General features: G+C 45.0%; 1 protein-coding gene across 1 annotated transcript in view; it reads right to left on the reverse strand.

The window, feature by feature from the left end:
- The window catches only part of LOC129696551 (CUB and sushi domain-containing protein 3-like), a 384242-nt gene that overhangs the window by 212767 nt on the left and 148316 nt on the right, over nucleotides 1-23159 (reverse strand). Inside the window, exon 2 of the mRNA XM_055634575.1 lies at nucleotides 15332-15539. Coding sequence (XP_055490550.1) covers nucleotides 15332-15539 — 208 coding nt within the window. The remainder of the gene's footprint in view (nucleotides 1-15331; nucleotides 15540-23159) is intronic.

A 23159-nucleotide genomic window follows, 5' to 3' on the forward strand; every position in this document is an offset into this window, starting at 1 on the left:
GCCAAAACCAGGCAGGTGGGACTATTGTAGATGGGGCATCTTGATTTGGCGTGGGCAAGATGTGCCGAGGTGCCTGTTTCTGTGCTGTATGACTCTATGATCATATCTGTCCCTGTAAATGTACCACCCATTGCTCACAGTGACATTAACAAAGCAACACAACATGTTATGAATCGAAGAAATCATCTATTTCTTTGCTTATTTTTTTACTATTATCATGACATTAATATTTGCAAGCATGCAAGTCCAGCATTCAAGATTGTGAACTTCATCTTTTGCCCAATGCACAGAACCACCTTTTGCTATGCTGGAGTCCTAAGTAGTCTGGCATTCTGATATTCATTATCAACTCTGATTTGAGTGAATTTCATACAATATGGCTTGAACTCTGGTATCCTGTGCTTTGGAAACTTAAGGCTATGGTAATGCTCTTAGGTTGTTGTCTCAGCCAGTCGCTTAAGATCAAGGATGACTTGCTTCAACACCAATTTTGTGGGTCTGACACTGTTGGAATTATTAGACTTCTACAGATAGAGTAAGAGGTGCTTGATGGGGCAAACATTTTTGGTTGGTTTCTGTGGCCATGTGCTCTTTCCACCCTTTACACATGACTTCTGTGTGTCTCTGATGCAAAGACTATCTATATTACTAAAAGTCTGTTCTTGACCGGGTTTTGATTCAGATTCAATTTTAATTGTCATTGTCAGTGTACAGTACAGAGAAAACAAAATGCATTTAGCATCTCCCTGGAAGAGCGACATAGCAAATGATTTGAATAAATAATAATAAGTGTCCGGGGGGGGGGGTGGTGATTGGCAGTCACCGAGGTACGTTGTTGAGTAGAGTGACAGCCGCCGGGAAGAAGCTGTTCCTCGACCTGCTGGTTCGGCAACGGAGAGAACTGTAGCGCCTCCCGGATGGTAGGAGGGTAAACAGTCCATGGTTGGGGTGAGAGTAGTCCTTGGCGATGCTGAGCGCCCTCCGCAGACAGCGCTTGCTTTGGACAGACTCAATGGAGGGGAGCGAGGAACCGGTGATGCGTTGGGCAATTTTCACCACCCTCTGCAATGCCTTCCGGTTGGAGACAGAGCAGTTGCCATACCATACTGTGATGCAGTTGGTAAGGATGCTCTCGATGGTGCAGCGGTAGAAGTTCACCAGGATCTGAGGAGACAGATGGACCTTCTTCAGTCTCCTCAGGAAGAAGAGACGCTGATGAGCCTTCTTGATCAGAGTAGAGGTATTGTGGGTCCAAGAGAGGTCATCGGAGATGTTGACTCCCAAGAACCTGAAGCTAGAAACACGTTCCACCTCCGTCCCGTTAATGTGGATGGGGGTGTGCCTGCCGCCTCTGGACTTCCTGAAGTCTACAATGAGCTCCTTGGTCTTCTTGGAGTTAAGGGCCAGGTTGTTGTCAGCGCACCATGCTGCTAAGTGCTGGACCTCCTCCCTGTAGGCCAGCTCATCGTTGTTGCTGATGAGGCCAATCACCGTTGTATCATCTGCATACTTGATGATGGTGTTAGTACCATGTACAGGTGTGCAATCATAGGTGAAGAGGGAGTAGAGGAGGGGGCTCAGCACACAGCCCTGTGGAACGCCGGTGTTCAGGGTGAGGGTTGAAGAGGTGTGCTTGTCTAATCTCACAGACTGGGGTCTGTTGGATAGAAAGTCCAGTATCCAGTTGCAGAGGGAGGGGTCGATGCCCAGGTTACTGAGTTTGGTGATCAGTTTTGATGGTATAATGGTGTTGAATGCTGAGCTGTAATCGATGAACAGCATTCTTACCATCTGTGCTGCGATTTCCGAGAGAACGCCGCCACCTACGGCCGTCATTTTTGGCCACCTTGCTCAGAGCCCCCCTCCGCCGTATGCGTGCCGAGGATTTTTCCCATCGATGAAAAATGACAGAGATATCAATGATTTTACAAAATTCCCCATTCTCTCTCTGCCCCTCTTCTGCCCCTGCTAGGGGGGGGGGGGGGGGGGGGGGGATTATAACACCAGGAAGTGGTGTGCCTCAATCAGTGTCTGCAAGCTGGGGGAAGGCAGAGGGTGACGTTTCTCTTAGCTGTGACTAACACTGAACATATGTCTACTCAAATGTAAGTGGCCTTAGTGGTTCTAACATGCTTGCAGAATGTGTCTATTGGTTCTAAAATGTTTGCAAAAATTGTTTATTGGTTCTAAAATGTTTGCAAAAAGTGTCTCTTTTGGTTCTACAATGCTTGCAGAATGTGTCTTTTTTGATTCTAAAATGATTTTTAGGTTCTCCCCCCCCTTTTTCCTCTCCCCCCCTGTCCTCTCCCCCCCTGTCCTCTCCCCCCCTGTCCTCTTCCCCCACCTCTCCTCTCCCCCCTCTCCTCTCCCCCCCTCCTCTCCCCCCCTCTCCTCTCCCCACCTCTCCTCCTCTCCTCTCCCCCCTCTCCTCCTCTCCTCCCCCCCTCTCCTCTCCCCCCTCTCCTCTGCCCCCTCTCCTCCTCTCCCTCCTCCCCCTCCCCCCTCCCCTCCTCCCCCCACCTCTCCTCCCCTCCCTCCCCCTCCCTCCCCCTCCGTTCCCCTCCTCTCCCCCCCTCTCCTCTCCCCCTCCCCCTCCTCTCCTCCTATCTCCCTCCACTCTTTCCTCCTCCCCCCCCCCCTCCTCTCCTCTCCCCCCCTCCCCCCTCTTCCCGCCTAAACCCTCCCCCCCTCCCACCCCCTACCCCCTTCCCCCCCCTCCCTCCCCCTCCCTGCTCCCCCCTCCCCCCCCTCTCCCCCCTCCCCCCCTCTCCCCCCCTCTCCCCCCTCTCTGCACACCCCCTCTCCCCCCCCTTTCTCACACCCCCTCTCCCCCCCATCCCTCCCCCCCCTCTCCCCCCCCTCCCCCCCCCCCCACCCCCCCCCCCCCCCCCCCCCCCCCCCCCCCCCCCCCCCCCCCCCCCCCCCCCCACCCCCCTCACCCCACCTTGCCCCCCCCCCCCCCCCCCCCCCCCCCCCCCCCCCCCCCCCCTCCACACCCCCTACCCCCCCCTCCATCCCCCCCTCCCTCCTCCCCTCCCCTCCCCACCTCCCCCCCCTCTCAGCACCCTCACTCTCATCCTCCTCTCTCTCTCTCTCCTCTCCTCCCCCCCCACCCTCCCTCTTTTCCTCCTCTCCACCCCCCTATCCCTCTTGCCCCTCTCTCTGTGTCTCTGTCTCTCTCTCTGCCTCTGCCCCTTCTCTCTCTGCCCTCACTCTCTACCCCCGCTCGCCCCCTCCCCCCTCTCTAGATGTGACTGCCAGTTGGGGGCTATGTGTCAGTAGATAGGGTGGTTATGGGGTAAAAGCAGCAAATTAATAATATTAATATAATATCAGGGGGTAATTAGCGTGAGTGCGGGGGGGGGGAGGGGATAGTTGTGTGTGTGATGCTGGGTGCCTCCTCTCCCCCCCCCCCCCCCCCCCCCCCACAACCGCACGTTAGGGGAACAGACCCAACGGGTCTGCACTTGGTCTAGTATATATATATATATATATATAGATATATACTCTAGACAGAGTATATATATCTCTAGACAGAGATGAACGCGTTAGTGTTTGAAGGGCCCTATTCTCTCTTAGTCACCCTCTTTTCCTTAATGTCTATAAAACCTCTTTAGATTTCTCTTAATATCATCGGACAGAGCCATCTCCTGCCCCCTTCTTGTCCTCCTCATTTCCTCCTCTTTAGGTATGCTCCTCAGCATTGAAATACACTCGATCATAGCTGCCTTTACCCTGTCCTATGTCTCCTTTTTGTTGACCAGAGCTTCAATTTCTTTTGTCACCCAAGCTTCCTAATGTCCACCTGCCTTGCTCTCCACTCTAACAGGAATGCATTCCCTGAACTCTTGTCATCACACTTTTAAAAGCATCTCACTTACCGAACGTTCCATTGCCTGCAAACAACCTACTCAAATGAAAGATCGACACAAACACATCAGGCCAGGCAGCATCTCTAGTTAAATTGAACAGGTGATGCTTCAGGTTGGGACCTTTGTTCAGAGTGATTGTAGTACTGAGAATGGGAAAAAAAGGATTCCATTCTGTGCTTTCTTTGACAGGTTAAGGAGCAAATGGTAAGAAGGTCTATGTTTCACTGCATAGCTGCTGCAAAAGGTTCAATGATTACTACTAGGTTTCTGTAATGAGTCTTATTTTTCAACAAAGGAAGGTTATTCTAAAAAACAGTCGCGGTTTGCAGTGAACTGGCATCAAACGGCTTATGGAGAAGATAAATAGAGATGAGAAGGTGGATTTAAACCAATCCAAAGGGAAGGAAGCTTTCAAATACTGAAACATTGATGTGCTGCAATAAATCTTGATCAATTGGTTGATCAGTAAAAAATCTGGCAAATCCTCAAATATGATCATGAAGGATTAGATGACAAGATGTTTCCACTGGTGGGAAAATTATGAATGTAAGGTCATTTTGTAAGATGGAGGAGGGGTGAATCATTTATTGGCATTGGTTTATTTTTGTCACGTGTACCGACATACAATGACAAACTTTGCTTGCGTGTTATCCAATCAAATCATACTATATGTGAGTACAACAAGCAGTGGAAAGGGAAAGTACCAGTGTGAAGAATATTGTGTGAGAGTGCTATAGCATTACAGCTATGGAAACAGTGCAGATAAAAATGTCCAAGTGTCATCATGAAGATTGGGACTTTGGGACTACATCTGTCCAAGTGTCATCATGGGAGTTTGGGACTACATCTGTAGCTTATGGGAGGACTGTTCAGTACTCTGATAACAGCTGGGAGGAAGCTGCATGGGATTCTGGTGGTATGTGCTTTCAAGCCTTTGTATCTTCAGTCTCATGGAAGTGGGATGAAGAGAGATTGACCGGGGTGCAATTCGTCCTTGAATTACCAAGTCCGCAGGAAGTTTTAATGAAGTCGACGGGAGGAGAGGGGGAGGCTGCTTTGTGCAATGGACTGGGCTGCATCCACAACTCTCTACAATTTCTGGTGGTTTGGGTAGAGCTGTTGCCAAACCATACTGCGATACATCCCTACAGCATATTGATTATGGTGTATCTTTAGATGTTATCTCTCTATTCTATGTTCTATATTGGCAAAAATCATTGGAGACATGCCAAACATCCTTTGTCTTCTGCGAAGGTAGAGGCACTGGTCTGCCTTCTTGGCCACAGTAGTTTTAATATGATTGGCTCAGATAAATCATTCATGATATTTACGTCTAGGAACTTGAAGCTCTCGACCATCACCCTTGATGGTGACTGGAGCATGTACATCACCTCGTTTTCTAAAGTCAATAACTAGCTCACTTGGCTTATGGACATTGAGGAATCACCTGCCCCAGAGCGTTGTGGAGGCCTGATCATTGATCATTGAAGAGGATCAAGATCAATGAAGTGAAGGCTATTGGGAATAAGCACAGGCAAGGTAATGATGCTTGGGGTAGTTTAGCCACGATCATATTGAATGATGGGCAGACATGATGGGTCGAATGGCTAATTCCTGCTCCTGTTTTGTTTATGCCTCCCATATCCTTACAATGGCTTACAGAATAACACTTTATCTTCAGCTGGAGAAACTAACAAGCCAGACTTTGCAGCAGATCTGGAAAGATGGTATGTGAACCTATTGACCAAAGGTCCCAAGGTGTGATATTTTACCAACTAATGTCGCTGCACCCTGACCTGGGCAATAAAATGACAATGCTGCTCTGCGATCATAATTCTCTGATTTTATCCATCAAGAGAGCATTCTTCTTCCTAAAGCAATCCAAACGATTCCCTTCTCTGCTCGGTCTTTCATCTTTCCAGCACATGGCAGGATACTGCACAGACACTGTTATTCTAACCACAAACTGACTGCTACTATACCGAGCAGAAACAGCACTTTGCCTGCACTCGAGATGAATAGCTAATCACTGCCTTCTGCCTTCACAAGGGAGCTGCTTTCTTGCAGATACCTACGTGTCCAAAATACCACCTGCACAAGGGACTTGAAAGTTTACCTGGGAGATTGTGGAGAATTCTGCTAACATCTTGAGCTGCCAGCCTCAAGGTAGAATGGCTTATTTTAATTAATTTATGATAAGAATTTTTTAAATTGTTCTACAAGATGTTTTCATGAATAAATGTGCGTATGCTATATAAGAATAAGTTATTAATTCTGGTGATTTTTGATAGTTTGTACCATATGGGACTGGATCCACTTTTTGGTTCCCATAGATGAATTGGATGAGCATTATAAGGCCACACAAGTAATTAGTTTTGCAAAAAAGAGGAGGAAATACAGTCTGGTGAATTGAACTGAATAGGCAACAGGGAGCTTGCTTTCACAACCATGCTGATTGTCTTCAATCATGCAGAAACATTCCCAGATAAAAGGTTAGTTTTGTCCCACATCACAATTTTCAAATTTGATTTAATCTTGAAATTCAAATGATTATTACTTTTCTTCTTTTCTAACAAGCACAATTTTCCAATATATGAAGAAATTACTCACTGCATAGTTGCCAAGTCTGATATATTAATTTTGTCAAAGGTTAACATTTTCAGTTAAGGAAGGAAGAATAGAAACATATTGCAAATATCTGCAGACCATAATTTATGAGGATGTTGCCAGGACTAGAGGGTGTGAGCTGTAGGGAGAGGTTGAGTAGGCTGGGTCTCTATTCGATGGAGTGCAGGAGGATGAGAGGTGGTCTTATAGAGGTGTATAAAATCATGAGTGGAATAGATTGGGTAGATGCACAATCTCTTGCCCAGAGTTGGGAATCGAGGACCAGAGGACAGAGGTTCAAGGTGAAGGAGAAAAGATTTAATAGGAATCCGAGGGGTAACCTTTTCACACAAAGGGTGGTGGGTGTATGGAACAAGCTGCCAGAGGAGGTAGTTGAGAATGGTACTATCCCATTGTTTAAGAAACAGTGAGATAGGACAGGTTTGGAGGGATTTGGACCAAGCGCGGGCAAGTGGGACTTGTGTAGCTGGACATGTTGGCCGGTGTGGGCAAGTAGGTCCTGAGGCTTGTTTCCACACTGCATCACTCTGTGACTCTGTGACTACAGGGAAAGTGAAAATCCATCACCAAAAGTACTCCAATCTTGATCACGTGGAAGCAGCTGTTTTGCTTCTATTTATATACATCATGCCACATAGAAGTCAACTCTTTTTCCAACTTCTTATTATGTACAAGATCAGTATTGTGTGTAGGTGGGATGTCACTCAGCACGTAAATTGACATGACCTCTGAGACATTGTAATTTATTCAAATAAAATAATACATTTAATTTCCAGGTATAAACTTAAGCATTACCTATGTGGCAATACCTTATAAATAGCAATAAAAGACTCTCAGGGCCAGATTAAATCTCAGCCAGGCAGCAATATCAAGTGGACTGTGAAATGCCATATGATAAGACATACTACATTTTTAAGCCTTTGGCAACATTCTCCACTGGAAGCTGTTGATTAAAATTGGTGATAAGGAATCAAGGTGAAATCCTGTGAGCAAGAACGAAATGAAACAAAATGAAAAACAAGTTGAACAAAATAAGTGAGGTGGCAGTTGTTTATCATTGGGACCGTTGTGAATGTTGCTACTGCAACCCCACTACCATCATTGTTTCCCACCCTCTACTTCCTGCTACATCGATGATGAATTCAACATTGCTTCAATTTACTGGGAGAAAGAAGGGGAAATAAATCCAAAAATTGAACATAATGCTGCAAAATGAACTGCATTGAAATTTTAAGTGGTGACAACAAAAACAACAAAAACAAATGTGTGATATATCCTTTGCACGAGAGGATATTGTGTGTTTCTCTGTGAATTGAGTCACAATAACTGAGAGTGGGACGAGATTGAGAGATTGCAGAATAACAAACAAATCAATTAAAATACGAATTGTTAAACAAATATGACAGTGGACATCACAACTAACATCTACAATCCTTTATTCAGAACATAACTTGAGTTTATGCAAAAACGGAAACAGACCCTTCAATCCACTGAGTCCGCACTGACCAGCGACTACCCTATACACACTAGGGACTATTTACCCTTGTACCAAACCACTTAACTTACAAACCTGTACGTCTTTGGAATGTGGGAGGAAACCGAAGATCTCGGAGAAAACCCTTGCGGAAATGGGGAGAACGTACAAAACTCCGCACAGACAAGCACCCGTAGTCGGGAACGAACCCAGGTTTCTAGAGCTGTACATGCTGTAAGGCAGCAACTCTACAGCTGCGCCACCGTGCCATCCTTAATTGAAGATTATACTTTTTTTTAAAACCGGTGTATCACCTTAATGGCTAGTTTTCACGGGGCGACTTGACGCAAGATGTAGCCAGAGTGGAGTGGTCGTGGTCTAGCACGATATCACACGATATAACGGGGGTAGAGTAAAGAGTTCCCACGGTACTCGGCAATTCTGTCATTTGAGCGAGTGACTTGTCCGTCTCCCGATCTTTCCCGTTAATCGTGAATCAACATCGTGGACTGTAGTGTAGTTAATCACGTGGCACAAATGATGTTACTTTGTTGTCACACACTATATTGGTTTTTTTCACCCGAGCTCTTTAATGAGCTGAAGAATAATCTGTGTTTTTTTAGACAAATGTTGTTTGGTGTGATGCACCTTCTCTCAATATGTGCAAGAAGTCGTCTTTTTATTTTGTCAAATATGAATAAACACTGTATCTCACATTGACCGTGATGATTGTGTTATTTTATGATCTACTGAGAGGTGAAACTTTCAGTCTGAAGAAGGCTCTTGACCCGAAACGCCACCCGTTCCTTCTCTCCAGAGATGCTGCATGTCCCGCTGAGTTGCTCCAAGCAACTGGTGTCTATCTTCAAAGGACTGACCAGGACTGCCTCTCTCTCTCTCTCTCTCTCTCTCTCCCTCCCTCTCTCTCACACAGGCATGAATGGATGAACTCCGCGGGCCAGGCAGCATCTACGGAAGGAAATGGACAGGTCACCCTTTCTTCAGGCTACCTTATTTCTCTCCCCCCCCCCCCCTCACCCCAACTCCCACCCACACACACGAATGCTGGAGAAACTCAGCGGGTGCAGCGGGGCCGAAACGTTGTCTATTTCCTTCGTTCCATAGATGCTGCTGCACCCGCGGAGTTTCTCCAGCATTCGCGTATGTGGGGGGGGGTTGGGGGGGGGGGGGGGGGAGAGAGACATATGGCAGCCTGAAGAAATGGGTCGCCTGTCCATTTCCCTCCGTAAATGCTGCCTGGCCCGCGGAGTTCCTCCATTCATGCATGTGTGAGAGGGAGGGAGGGAGTGAGAGAGAGAGAGAGAGAGAGAGAGGCACACACACATGGTGAATGTGAAATCTCACCTGCCTGTTTCAGTGACAGACACCCACCGCCACTAAATGAAGAGACCCCCATCTGTCTCCCCCTCCTCTCCCTCCACTCCCCCCCCTTTCCCTCCCAACTCCAGTCCCGTCCCGACCCCCTGGGAAACTGAAGGTTTCCCGCTGTAATTAAAGTGTTCCCACGGTAGACTGTAAAACTGGGACCCTGGTTCTGGACTCCCCCAACATCGGAAACATTCTTCCTCCATCTAGCCTGTTCAATCCCGTAGATACGATTAGACAGGTATCTAGTTATTTAATTCAATTAATGATTTCTATCGCCCAGCCTCTCATCTTTCAATCGGGTTCGGCCAGGAAGGAACTGCAGATGCTGGATTAAAACGAAGATAGACACAACATGTAGCTCAGCGGGACAAGCAGCATATCAGAAGGGTCTCGACCCGAAATGTCACCCATTCCTTCTCCCCAAAGATGCTGCCTGCCGTCGAACTCACTCTCCTTAAACCGGCATCTGCTGTTCCTGCCGACACATACACAAGAAATAAGTAACTTTTCGGGCCGAAACATTGCCTATTTCCTTCGTTCCATAGATGCTGCTGCACCCGCTGAGTTTCTCCAGCATTTGTGTGTGTGGGTGGGAGTTGGGGGGGGTAGAGAGATAAGGCAGCCTGAGGAAAGGCTCGCCTGTCAATTTCCCTCCGTAGATGCTGCCTGGCCCGCGGAGCTCCTCCAGTTAGAAACTGCTTTCAGACAAAAAGAGACACACTGACATTAATGAAGTGTTTGTTAGCTAGTTTTATTAGATTTGTATGTAAATAGCAAACTGGCTGGATTCACTCTATCCAACTTCCGGGTTCACCGTTCGCAGGAGTTCCCACGGTGACCGCAAGAGTTATTACGGATATCGCACTGGCCACTACGTTCATAAAATGTTGCCATGCTCAACCACAAATGTACAAGTCACTCTTGGACAAATTCAAACATGTTTGAATTTTCTCCCGAGTACCCAAGTTACACGATTACCTGCCGTTAGCGCCACGGTGGTCCACGAATGCCGTACTGTTACCGCACGAGGTTCCCACGATGTTAAACTCTTGTGTCAAGTCGCCCCGTGAAAAGGGGGTTTAAGAGACTTTGAAGTGACCCTGTCACTCGCACAGGAAAGTGGTGAAAAGTTGACCACCAAGAGTGAAGTGAAAATGAAACAATGGACAAATTAAGGTTACTCACATTTAAAAGGAATCAATCGAGAATAGAAAGTTTAGAAAAAAATTGAAGACATTTTAAGTCCTGTCACTAATTCAAAGCAACAATAGAAATATATCAAAGTGCAGAAAGACAAATTTTGAATTGTATGCTTTTTTTTCAGCATTGAAATACTCAGGGAATAGAATCTTGGCAAGAGCAGCTTGATGCTGCGATATGGAAGCATTTTATTCTTGTAGATTCATGTTCACCTATCTCCACACATCAAATCAGGTTTTATGTTGTCCTGACATGTGCAGAAGAAGGATTTGGCTCCATCATGGTGGAATATTACAATGATCATCAATGGAAAAATGGAAGTGCTTCATGTTCAGAATCACAAAAAGCATAACATCACAAGGACATTTTCTGTAAAATGAACCTTTCAATATGATTTTAAATTGAACTGTTTCCACTTTTTTCAAGGCAACTAGGGTATCTGATCTGAAAAATATGCATTTGTCGCTTCTAAATGAATAAATCTCCCCCGCAGCCCATGAGTGATTGAGAGTATGCTCCACCTGGCGTTACGTTGTGACTTTTTCAGATGAAATACCATTATGTGCATTATTTTGTCTTTTGCACCTTTACAATGCTGAATACACTTATCAGGACTTGGCTCCAATATTGATCGAGGGCAGATCACGGGGAAGAGATGAAATCAGAGTATTGCTGCACAGAGGTACATTAAAATTATCTTCTAATCATGCAGCCTGATCATACATTCCTCACATTACTGAAGCTTGCCAATGAATTTTGATCTCCCCTGACAGAAAATGCTCTCCGTGCTGCAATCAGAAATTGCCCTCTGGGGCAGTGGTTGCGATGATATTTCAAGAGCTCTGCCACCCACCTGATATTGACGCAATCCAACACAAGTATCAAAAATGCAGGCGCCATTTTCAATTCTGCTTTTCTAATTCGATTACAGTACATCATAGAACCTCTTAACTGCAAAGTGGTCTTTCATTCTTAGAAAAAAATATTTTAATTTACTTTTGGGAGGTGATGGTCTCAGGGTGGAATGAGGGAGATAGCAGGGACTAAGGAAATTTTCATTCATGTTTCGAGTAGCCGAAACAAGTATAACTGTCCTCTCATGGAGGATGCCTGTGCGTGACTTGTTTAATGTGGGGAGACTGGTACACTGACAGTCACCCCATGGTCTTTGACAGATCTGGGTCAGGATCCAGTGGCACGGAGTCCAAGACGACTGGGGACCCTTTTTCCACTGCAGCCTTCATCCGCCTTCACAGCCGTTGTGATGCTCCACTATCATCCCCCGCATGTTCCACCGTTAAGGTCTTGGTTGGATTGCTCTTTGTCAGAGATCTCCCCCTCGACCTTCCCACCATGGGTGGCCAAAACACGAGCATAGCTCCAGACGGCATCGCTCTCAGGATCTCAGGGCCACACAAGCTTCTCCGCCATGACAAAGTGACAAGGTGACATAGTGGTTTTTTTCAAATCGTGATGCATTCTTTATTGCACTTTATCCCAGCCCATTTTTTTTCCCTCCCTTGCCATGTCACAGAAAAGTTATTGCATATATTTATCAGATCTAAAGTCATTAAGTGTTTGCACTTTCTCCTCCTCTCCACTTACTTTAAATTTCAGCTTTACATTCGATCTGTTGTTTATATTCCACCGAACATGAAATTCTATTCACTCGTTAACTTGTCTTTACTTGTATCTAATCCTTTCCTGCAGCCCCAGCATCTGTATGTTTACTGCTCTTTCATGTCCACCTCTCCATATCTCTAAACAGATTCAATGCCCAAACTCCCATCCATAATACTTTGGCTCAAGCCACCTATTGCATAAGCACCCTTTATCCTCCCACAAGCCAAAGTACAGAGAGCCACATAGGCTCTGTGGTGTAGTCTGATCTCACAATGGCTCTCTGGTTGTATTTCCTCCTTCAAAATTTACCTTAAATTACAGCCACCATGGACATATTTTTGATCATCTCGACTTTGATAGCTTTCCTTTCATAATTATTTCCCCAGAACTTCAAGCACAAGTTGTTTGAAGTGAGAAGGGGAGAGATATTTGAGATGCCGGAAAGTAATTGAATTGTTTGGTTTCAAAAATGGTCCCATGTTTGGCAAACATTTCAATAAAAATATATGCAGTAAGGCCAAACTGCAACACAAGGGAATATGCAATAAAAATGTTTCTATGCACCAGCATTTTCAAAAGCATCAGCACCGTCACAGAGATGCACAACTTACGACACCATATATGGAACACTTTTCAAAGAAATAGCATTTTCGATCTGCGATAAAATCAAATCCAGGTAGTATTGATCCAAGATTAAAAACTGCATCAGGCAAACTACTTTCCATAGAAGACATCCCAGAGACAGTATAAGTGATCACTAAGTGATAGGAGTAGAATTAGGCTATTCGACCCATCAAATCTACTCCACCATTCAATCCTGGCTGATTTATTTTTCCCTCCTAACCGATTACCCTGCCTTCTCCCCATAAACCTTGACACCCGTACTAATCAAGAATCGATCTATTTCTGCCTTAAAAAAACATCCATTGACCTGGCCTCCACAGCCTTCTGTGTCAAACAATTCCACAGATTCACTACCATCTGAGTGAAGAACTTCCTCCTCATCTCCTTCCTAAAGTTCTTCACTACATGGAAGTGAATCTGTGGAGTTTTTTAATTCTGAGACTATGACCTCTGGTCCTATACTCTCCCACTAGTGGAAATATCCTCTCCACATTCACTCTATCCAGGCCTTCCGGCATGAGGTTTCTTAAAATTGTTGATTCTTAACTTTGCATCTTCACAATTATTGAATCTTTTATCATCTCAAAGGAAATATTATAAAACCTCTCATCCTTTTTATTTAAGTCTTATCAATTTGCAATTAAATGTATATAGACCATTTAATTAAGAATGTCCTCCAATCTTCCAGCACATACAAAGAATTTATGGACCTCTCTGTCGTAAAGATTGAGACCATCTGTTTGGTTGCTTCTGCCGCTTTGCATGGGACAAACTATATCAGGTCTTAACTGAGATCTGGCTCCAAAGTTGAACCTTTCTCCAACTTAAATCATAACTCTGGCAAGCTCAAATGTCCAACATGCCCATTTCCTTTCCCCTCAACATTATTTTAATGAAACTATCAATTATTAGTTGGTGATATTTATGGCTCTTTACTATTAAAAGTCATTTTTCCTGGACGTTTTATCCTTTCTGCTGACTCTGACAACTGTCAGAGCACATTTAATCCGGTGAAGTAATTCATATCATGAATAAAATCACCTGCCTCTCCTTCCAAAGCACCATTTGACTTTGTTCCTGCCACAGTGCCTCTGCTGGTGAAACACTTATCCATGCCTTTCACATACTCGCACTTGGAAATTGCAACACGTCCTTGACTCGTCTTCAAGGTCCCAATATATGTTAATGTGAAGTCATCGAAACTCTGCTGCCTATTCCAAAGGCGCAATGTTACATTTGTCTATTACTTTCTGTCTAGTGACCTACATTAGCTCCAGGTCCAGCAAAATATAAGTTTTAGCATGCTGACCCTTGGCCTTGGACTCTCTCTAGTTTTGTAATTTCCACCAAGCCTAGAAGTAATAGTTTTCTGAAATCGTCCAGCAATGGTCCCCTGGTCACTCCCGAATGTAATCATGACATGACTCATAGCCATGCATTTAGCTACTGTGGCTCCCTATCCCTCTCCCTAAATCTGTCTGCCCATTTCATACTCTGGTCTTTTACATCAACTGTATATTATTTGTCAACTTTTTGATTATATATTAGTTGTCTTCTTATATGGCAATATGTCAAATGTTGTTGAATATTGTTCCACCAAAGATGCAATTTACATTCAGGTTGCTCGCAGTGGTATTACTACAAGTATAAAAGCAAAGCATGCATTCAGGAGGATGTGGAAGATGAAGGGATTTTTAGAGGTTTCATTGTATTCAAAACTTAGTCAAATTGACACATTTTGTCAAACTTAGGTGATGTTAAAATTAGAGAATTACACCTCAAATCTGAGGAACTTTGTTTCTGAAAAATGATCTTCTTAATGTTATGAATTGTAAACAGGAAACATGCCCAATTTAAATGGCCACGACTCCTTAGTGAGAATTGTGAATTAGGATCTGGATCAGTTGTTTTATTCACATTAATAACAAGTCTTGCTTTTATTATATATTTTGATGCCTGTAAGCATCTCATACTGTTAACAAAAAGCAGAAGCAGATAATTACCGATGATCTCGAAACAGAGTACAATAAGAATATATGTTTTTCATTAGTGCTGAAGAGATGTTGCAAAAGATGAGTATTAACATATACAAACATAACAAATAGGAGCAGGAGGAGGTCATTTGGCCCTTCGAGCCTGCACCACTATTCATTGTGATCATGGTTGATCATCTGCAATCAGTAACCCGTGTCAGACAATATTCTGACAATAATTATACTGATGTTTATCAGTTCATTGAATACCAGCAAAATAATAAGACAAGTCAATTAAACCTGATCCAAATGCTAAACCTTTGATTTATAATTTCAGTTGAAGGTGAATAGATGTATTCTAGATCTATTCTTATTGATTAACTTTCTCTCCCACAGTGCAAATTCACTGTTATCTGGTATAAACTAATTTTATCCTGTGAGTCATAGAAGGTCAAATAAATTTAAAAGAACAACATATGTAGATAACTGTCAGAAGATGCAACTTTATTACAAAAGACATTTTTGTTTTGGAAATATTGTTCACTTACCATATTGATGGGGGCTCTGATCCCTCAATTTCCAAGTAATCATACTTTTCTTCAAGCTGGAAATCTGTGAAAATGAGTGAGATGGTATCCCCAAGTTCAGCAGCGATTGTCCAGGTGCAGTCTGCATTATTGTAATACTCGCCAGGGAAATTCGGACTGGAAATAATGCCGCTGGATCCTTGCAGAGTTCCCCCACATCCATCTTCAGCTGGTTAAGAAAAGAAGGTCATTTGTTAGCTGAGAGCTCCGACATGTAATAACAAAATATGTTTCTATAGTGCCTTTACATAAGTATATTCCAGCTGTTTATAGAAGCAAAATGATAACGCAATAAAAGTATGGATAGGCTCTTTACCCCTTCAACGGTGCTCCATCTATCAATATTCAAAAGTGATCAGAGAAAAGAAATAAGACTAACCCAAAAAAGGAAAGAAAGAATTTGAGAAATTTGGGAAGGGTATGTCAGGGCCCGGACTGAGCCGATTTAGTTGCCAGTGTTTAGGTCAAGGCTAAGGAGCGATTTGTCCAGAATGAACCAAGGTTCAGGTGTAATGAACGATTGCGTACATTGCAAATCTGAATTTTTTTTTTAAGTGCTGGAAACAGGAGAGGCGGCATCTGCGGAAAGTAGAACAGTTGGTATGTCAAGTCTAAAGCCCTTGATCAGAACATTTCCCATGATGTGTAGGAAGGAACTGCAGATGCTGGTTTAAATCAGTTAGACACAAAATGCTGGAGTAACTCGGCAGGACAGGACTGGGTGATGTTTTGGGTCGAGACCCTTCTTCAGACTCTGTCACAATAGAGACTCCCTGATTTTGAGTTTGAACAAGGGTCTCAACCCGAAACGTCATTCATTCCTTCTATCCAGAGATGCGGCCTGTCCCGTTGAGTTACTCCAGCATTATGTGTCTATCTGCAGTTCCAATGATAGTTCTCAGAATTGAAATAATAACTCTTTCCATAGGTGTTGCTTGACCCATTGGGTGTTTTGCACATTTTGTATACCATGTCTAACTTTGTGCAGAAATCTAACCAGTGAAATCTGCCTTAACACATGGCGTAGTACACTCGGGATGCCTTTGGAATTTATGTCAACAACAGAAAGCACCAAAGGTTTGCTGTATCCTTGCTGTATGCTGCAGCCAAAGAAAAAGTCACTGTAAGTGGTTGATGAACCTGTAAGTAGTTCTGTTTCTCTGGAAGTAAACAATCCCTCCTGTTAGCAAAAGTATGTGTGAGCATATATACTTAAAGGGGCATTAAACGTCATAGAACAGTACAGCATAGGAACAGGTCATAGAAACATAGAAACATAGAAATTAGGTGCAGGAGTAGGCCATTCGGCCCTTCGAGCCTGCACCGCCATTCAATATGATCATGGCTGATCATCCAACTCAGTATCCCGTACCTGCCTTCACTCCATACCCTCTGATCCCCTTAGCCACAAGGGCCACATCTAACTCCCTCTTAAATATAGCCAATGAACTGGCGTCGACTACCTTCTGTGGCAGAGAGTTCCAGAGATTCACCACTCTCTGTGTGAACAAAGTTCTTCTCATCTCAGTTTTAAAGGATTTCCCCCTTATCCTTAAGCTGTGACCCCTTGTCCTGGACTTCCCTAACATCGGGAACAAACTTCCTGCATCTAGCCTGTCCAACCCCTTAAGAATTTTGTAAGTTTCTATAAGATCCCCTCTCAGTCTCCTAAATTCTAGAGAGTATAAACCAAGTCTATCCAGGTCCGTCGACCAACAATGTCTGTGCTGAACATAATGCCAAGGTAAACTTATCTTATCTGCCCATACATGATCCATCTCCCTCCGTTCCCTGCAAATCCATGTGCTGTTCTGAACGTGTCTAAATCGCCACTTTTGTATCTGCCTCCACCACTGATCATGAGCACCACCTCAGGTTTTAATCATCATTATGTGCTGATTGGGGTCATGACCAGCCCATGCTCTAAACCTTTGGAAGGAGTTAACATTGCAGGGGGGTCTAATATCCTTATCATCATGGAACCTGTATGACTCTCACTCCATGGCCCATTCTCAGGTGCAGAATAGTACCTATAGCATTAAAATATTTGAAACTAATCACAATTTTGCATGTCTCTTAATTGAATATTGTTTATTGCTGTCACACAGTTTTCAACAACTAATTGCATTTAACAATGCATTTAATTAGCAAATGAAATATAATTTCTTTATTTAACATATCACTTAGCAGGAAATAGATGGATATCCATTTAATCAGGGACAAAATGAAATACATTCATAAAGTAAATAGACGACCAAGGCAGCAATTGCTGGTTGCTGAAATGTAGGAGAAATATGTAAAACTTGGTTATTCGTGCTTTCCCCCCCAAAGAACCACAATCTGACCTTCAGTAAAAAGGATGATCTATTACTGTCAAGCCTCTGATAGAACCACAAAAATAATGAGCTATAAACAAAATTCTTCTTCGCCAATAGAACCAATAATAAATCTTTATTATTAAAAGTCTGAATGGATCACCACACCAGAGAATAAAATAAACGTATTCTTCAGGGTCAATGCTTTAGTTCTCATCAATTGGTGTCACTTCCATTATAAATCACCAAGAGATGGATTCCATAATAGAATTTTATATTTTCTTTAATATATGTTATACAACTTTGAAGACCCAGTGTGATGTGCATTAATTCTTGAATCAGAGTCCAATTGAAATGAGATTTGTCTTCATTTTGGTGAAAACATTAAACCAATTGCTAAAAAAAACTTACTGTTGAACTTCATGCCTCCATCAGTGGTGCAGGTTGAAGACTGGAAAGAGTAGGAGTAAACAGGTCCTTTTCACAATGGCGGGCAGTGACTAGTGATGTACCGCAAGGCTCAGTGCTGGGACCCCAGCTATTTACAATATATATTAATCTGGATGAGGGAATTGAAGGCAATATCTCAAAGTTTGCAGATGACACTAAGCTGGGGGGCAGTGTTAGCTGTGAGGAGGATGCTAGGAGACTGCAAGGTGGCTTGGATAGGCTGGGTGAGTGGGCAAATGTTTGGCAGATGCAGTATAATGTAGATACATGTGAGGTTATCCATTTTGGTGGCAAAAACAGGAAAGCAGACTGTTATCTAAATGGTGGCCGATTAGGAAAATGGGAGATGCAGCGAGACCTGGGTGTCATGGTACACTAGTCATTGAAAGTAGGCATGCAGGTGCAGCAGGCAGTGAAGAAAGCGAATGGTATGTTAGCTTTCATAGCAAAAGGATTTCAGTATAGGAGCAGGGAGGTTCTACTGCAGTTGTACAGGATCTTGGTGAGACCACATCTGGAGTATTGCGTACAGTTTTGTTCTCCAAATCTGAGGAAATACATTATTGCCATAGAGGGAGTGCAGAGAAGGTTCACCAGACTGATTCCTGGGATGTCAGGACTGTCTTATGAAGAAAGGCTGGATAGACTTGGTTTATACTCTCTAGAATTTAGGAGATTGAGCGGGGATCTTATAGAAACTTGCAAAATTCTTAAGGGGTTGGACAGGCTAGATGTAGGAAGATTGTGACTCATTCAAATTTCTTGGCACTCACATAAGCAATAACCTCAAATGGAAAATCAATTCAGATCACATTTATAAAAAAGCCAACCAAAGACTCTTCTTTGTCCGTCAGCTCAAGAATTTCAGAGTGAGGAAACATCTCCTAACCCGATTTTACACAGCCATCATCCAAAGCATGCTCACTTCATCAATAACAGTTTGGTACAGCAGTTTAGACACTCACTCCCGTAATAAACTACAGCGCATTGTCAACAAAGCATCCAAAATCATCAGCACTCCCCTCCCATCAATAGAATCACTCAATCTCAAACGGTCCGTGTCAAAGGTGAAGAAAATCATTTCTGATCCCTCCCACCCAGCTCACCACATCTTCCACCTGCTGCCATCAGGGAGGCGCTACAGCTCACTGCCTGCCAAAACATCACGATTTAAAAACAGTTTCTATCCATATGCAATTCGAACTCTGAACACCCTATGATAATATCACAAAGCCACCTCGTGCATGTACTGTATACTGTATGTTGTTTGTGTTTTATGTTATGTTTGACAGGAATCAGCCTATTGTGTAACATCCTGTACTGAATATGAATTCCACCAGCTTGACTGTGTGGTCATTAAATAATCTGAATCTGAATCTGAATTGTTCCCAATGTTGGGGAAGTCCAGGACAAGGGGTCATGGCTTAAGGATAAGGGGGAAATCCTTTAAAACCGAGATGAGAAGAACTTTTTTCACACAGAGAGTGGTGAATCTCTGGAACTCTCTGCCACAGAGGGTAGTCGAGGCCAGTTCATTGGCTATATTTAAGAGGGAGTTAGATGTGGCCCTTGTGGCTAAAGGGATCAGAGGGTATGGAGAGAAGGCAGGTACGGGATACTGAGTTGGATGATCAGCCATGATCATATTGAATGGCGGTGCAGGCTCGAAGGGCCGAATGGCCTACTCCTGTACCTAATTTCTATGTTTCTATGTAAGACCGGTTTTCCGGCACCCTCGGTTACACAGCCTTTCTAGATTGTCCCTTTCTCTGGACTAATAGAGGTCATGAGATAATGAAATAACAATACACCGCTGGCCCACTAATGACACCCCTCCCGTGTCTCTAAGGTGCCATGGAGCGCCAGACACCTAAAAAGTGAAATGTGAACTGAATGTGAATGGAATGACCTGCCGACCCATCCCTGGTTCACACCGTCTCCACGGCCACTTAGAGCCCCGACTCCGACCCCGCTCCCGACTTGCAAGATGCACCAGTGAGCCCTTCTTCACCCGCAGAAAGCATACAAACTGCTGGAGTAATTCAGCAAGTCAGGATACCTGCTTCAGTTGAGTGAGTTACTCCAGCACTTTGTGTCATTTCACATTAAAACTATCCGCCGATGCAGCTGGTCTGCAGTGAGCCCTTCTTCACAGGTTCACTTGGTTGTGGTTGCGGTTCACGCTATAGACCCCGGGAACAGCACTTTCTTCGGGTCGTCACCCGTCCACCTCCCATCCCCCCCTCGCCTCGTCCTCCTCCTCCCCTCCTCCCTTCCTCCTCCCCTCCCCTCCTTCCTCAGAGACGCCAACATGCTCCACCTTGGAAATGACAGCCGGTGAGAGGGAAGGGAGCCCCAGGGTGACCAAGCACGCTACGTCGGTGGGGACACACTGAAGAAAGTGCTGTCCTCAGGGGCTTCAACGTGAGTCACACCAACAGCACTGTGAACCGGTGAAGAAGGGCTCGCTGCAGACCAGCGGCATCGGCGCCGGGTTTTAACGTGAAATGACCAAAATTGCTGGAGTAACTCAGCTGAATGAATCACAATCCCGATGTCACTTATCCGTGTTCTCCAGAGATCCTGACCCAATGAATTACTCCTTTCAGTAGGTTAATGGCTCTTTCTCACGGTGCGACCTGACGCAAGACTTAACAAGAGTTTAACATCGTGGGAACCTCCTGCGATAACAGTACGGCATTCGTGGACCACCGAGGACCTCCGTGGCGCTAACGGCAGGTAGTCGTGTAACTTGTTAAGGTCGGGAGAAAATTCAAACATTTTTGAATTTCTCCGAGAGTGACTTGAGCAGCGTTGCAACATTGTATGAACGCAGATGCCAGTGCGATATCCGTAATGACTCTTGCGGGTACCGTGGGAACTCCTACGAATGGTAATATGGGTTGAACACAACACCGGCTGAAAGGAGGCCGTCAAGAAGCAGATGTACACCTTTGAAAAATTTTTGGCATTGGCTTTTTTAAATGTTTTATGTAATTTATGTTTTTATGTGTCTTGAGTTCTATGTGCAAATCCTTTTCAGTTCCAGGCATCAGAGCATTGGAAGCAGGATGCCAGAGGCCACTCAGCCACTCTAGCCTGCCCCCACCCACACACACTTACCGGGCGCAGGTGGGCATTGGGGAGTCTGAAGACGTCTGCCATGGTGCAAGCCATCTGGAACTTGGTCATCTGCTCATTGCCAGACCATTGGAAAACCCCACTGACCGAGGAGTCCAGTAGGAAGGTATTCCGCATCAGCAGAGGGACCACACAGTAAAGCAAAGCAAGATTCCAGCTGTGATAGTTTACAGTCAACTGTTCTCCCTCTACCCCCCCCATCTCTCCCCCTCGCTCACTTCCCCACTCCCACCCACCTCCCCACCCTCTCTCCCGGGTGGGGGAGAGGGAGGGGATCGGGGGTTGGGGCTCTACACCCACAGGTGGTGCTCGGACAGCTGCTGACACATCAAGGCACGTGGATGGGGATTGAGTGATGGGGGGGGCGGTGAGTGATGGTATGGGGAGGGGAGGTGAGTGACGGGGGGGGGGAGTGTGAGCGTTGGAGAGGGAGGCATCCGCTCGCACCCCTGCACTGGCCCGAAGAGGATGGTCACCGCACTCTTCGGGCCAGTGCAGGGGTGCGAGTGGATGGCCAGCGTAGACCACTGGGCAACGTTACCCCACCCACGCGGCCGATGTGGCCCTGGTGTGCCGGCAGCTGTCCGAGTGATTGCTACAGTCAATGCCCCCCCTCCCCTCCCTGGCCAATGCTCACACCACCCCCCCCCCCCCCCCCTCACTCACCTCCCCCCCCATAGCTCACCCCCCCCCCCCCATCAGTCAATCCCCATCCACGTGCCTTGATGTGTCAGCAGCCCCCCCCTGTGGGTGTAGAGCCCCAACCCCCGATCCCCTCCCTCTCCCCCATCTGCTGGAGGAACTACACTTTAGAATGGATGTCATGACATTGAAAAGGATGACAGAAACAAATACATGTTGATATACAATATATTTCACATCGGTGATTCCCAAATCACTGAGTAATTTTGAAACATGGAATATGTTCAATGTAGTAAATGCAGCAACTAATTTGTGCACAACAAACTCTCTCAAACAGCAGCTGTTTTCTTTTGGAAATGTTGGCCCATTGGATCACGTTGCCAGGAGGCTTGATATGTGTCAGCTGTTTTTACCGTCCTGCACCTCCTATAATTTACTTCCATATGTGAGCCCACATGCTATCTAACTGTCCCTTTATGTGCCCTTCTCTCTGGGACCCGCATGCAGGTGCCAATCTAATTGGGAGGTGGGTGGGAGTCCCGATACACCCAGCAGTGAGCAGTAGGGGGAGACCTCGCTGGGGGCTCTTTTTCCGGCAGGGAGAAATGTTGACTGTAAACTCAAAATTCTGCAGAACTCTTGAATGATGACAGTGAAGGACTTCAGTAGTTCCATGTTAGAATAAAGTTCAAGGAGTTAAATTTCTGAAATGTGGCTGGAAGAGCTTCATCGATAAGTATGGAGCCAATGCATTGATGAAGGGGATATTTTTGGACCTGGTTCTGGGGAATGAACTGGAGAACATCAATCATCGTATCAAAGGATGGCACAGAGACACAGCTGGTAGCTCTGCTGCCTCACAACACCAGAGACCTGAGTTCAATCCTGACCTCGAGTGTTGCCTGTTTGGAGTTTGCATGTTTTCCAGGGTGGGTTTCTTGCAGTTGTTCCGGTTTCCACCCATATCCCAAAGACGTGCGGGTTTGTAAGTTAATTGGCCTCCGGAAAATTGTTCCTCGTGCAAAGGGAGTGGATGCGGAGCTGAGATAGCATAGAAATTGTGTGACCGGGTGATCGATGGTCGGTGTGGACTAGATGAGCTGAAGGGCCTATTTCCATGCTGTCACTCTAAACTAAACTAAAGATTTAGATTAGAAGTGTAGAAAGGCAAGGAACAAATCAAGGTTGGGCTTCTTAATTGGTAGAGGGATAATTCAAGTGGATTAAGCAGAGATCCAGCC

This window comes from Leucoraja erinacea, chromosome 4 (assembly GCF_028641065.1).
Source record: "Leucoraja erinacea ecotype New England chromosome 4, Leri_hhj_1, whole genome shotgun sequence".
Taxonomy (NCBI): domain Eukaryota; kingdom Metazoa; phylum Chordata; class Chondrichthyes; order Rajiformes; family Rajidae; genus Leucoraja; species Leucoraja erinaceus.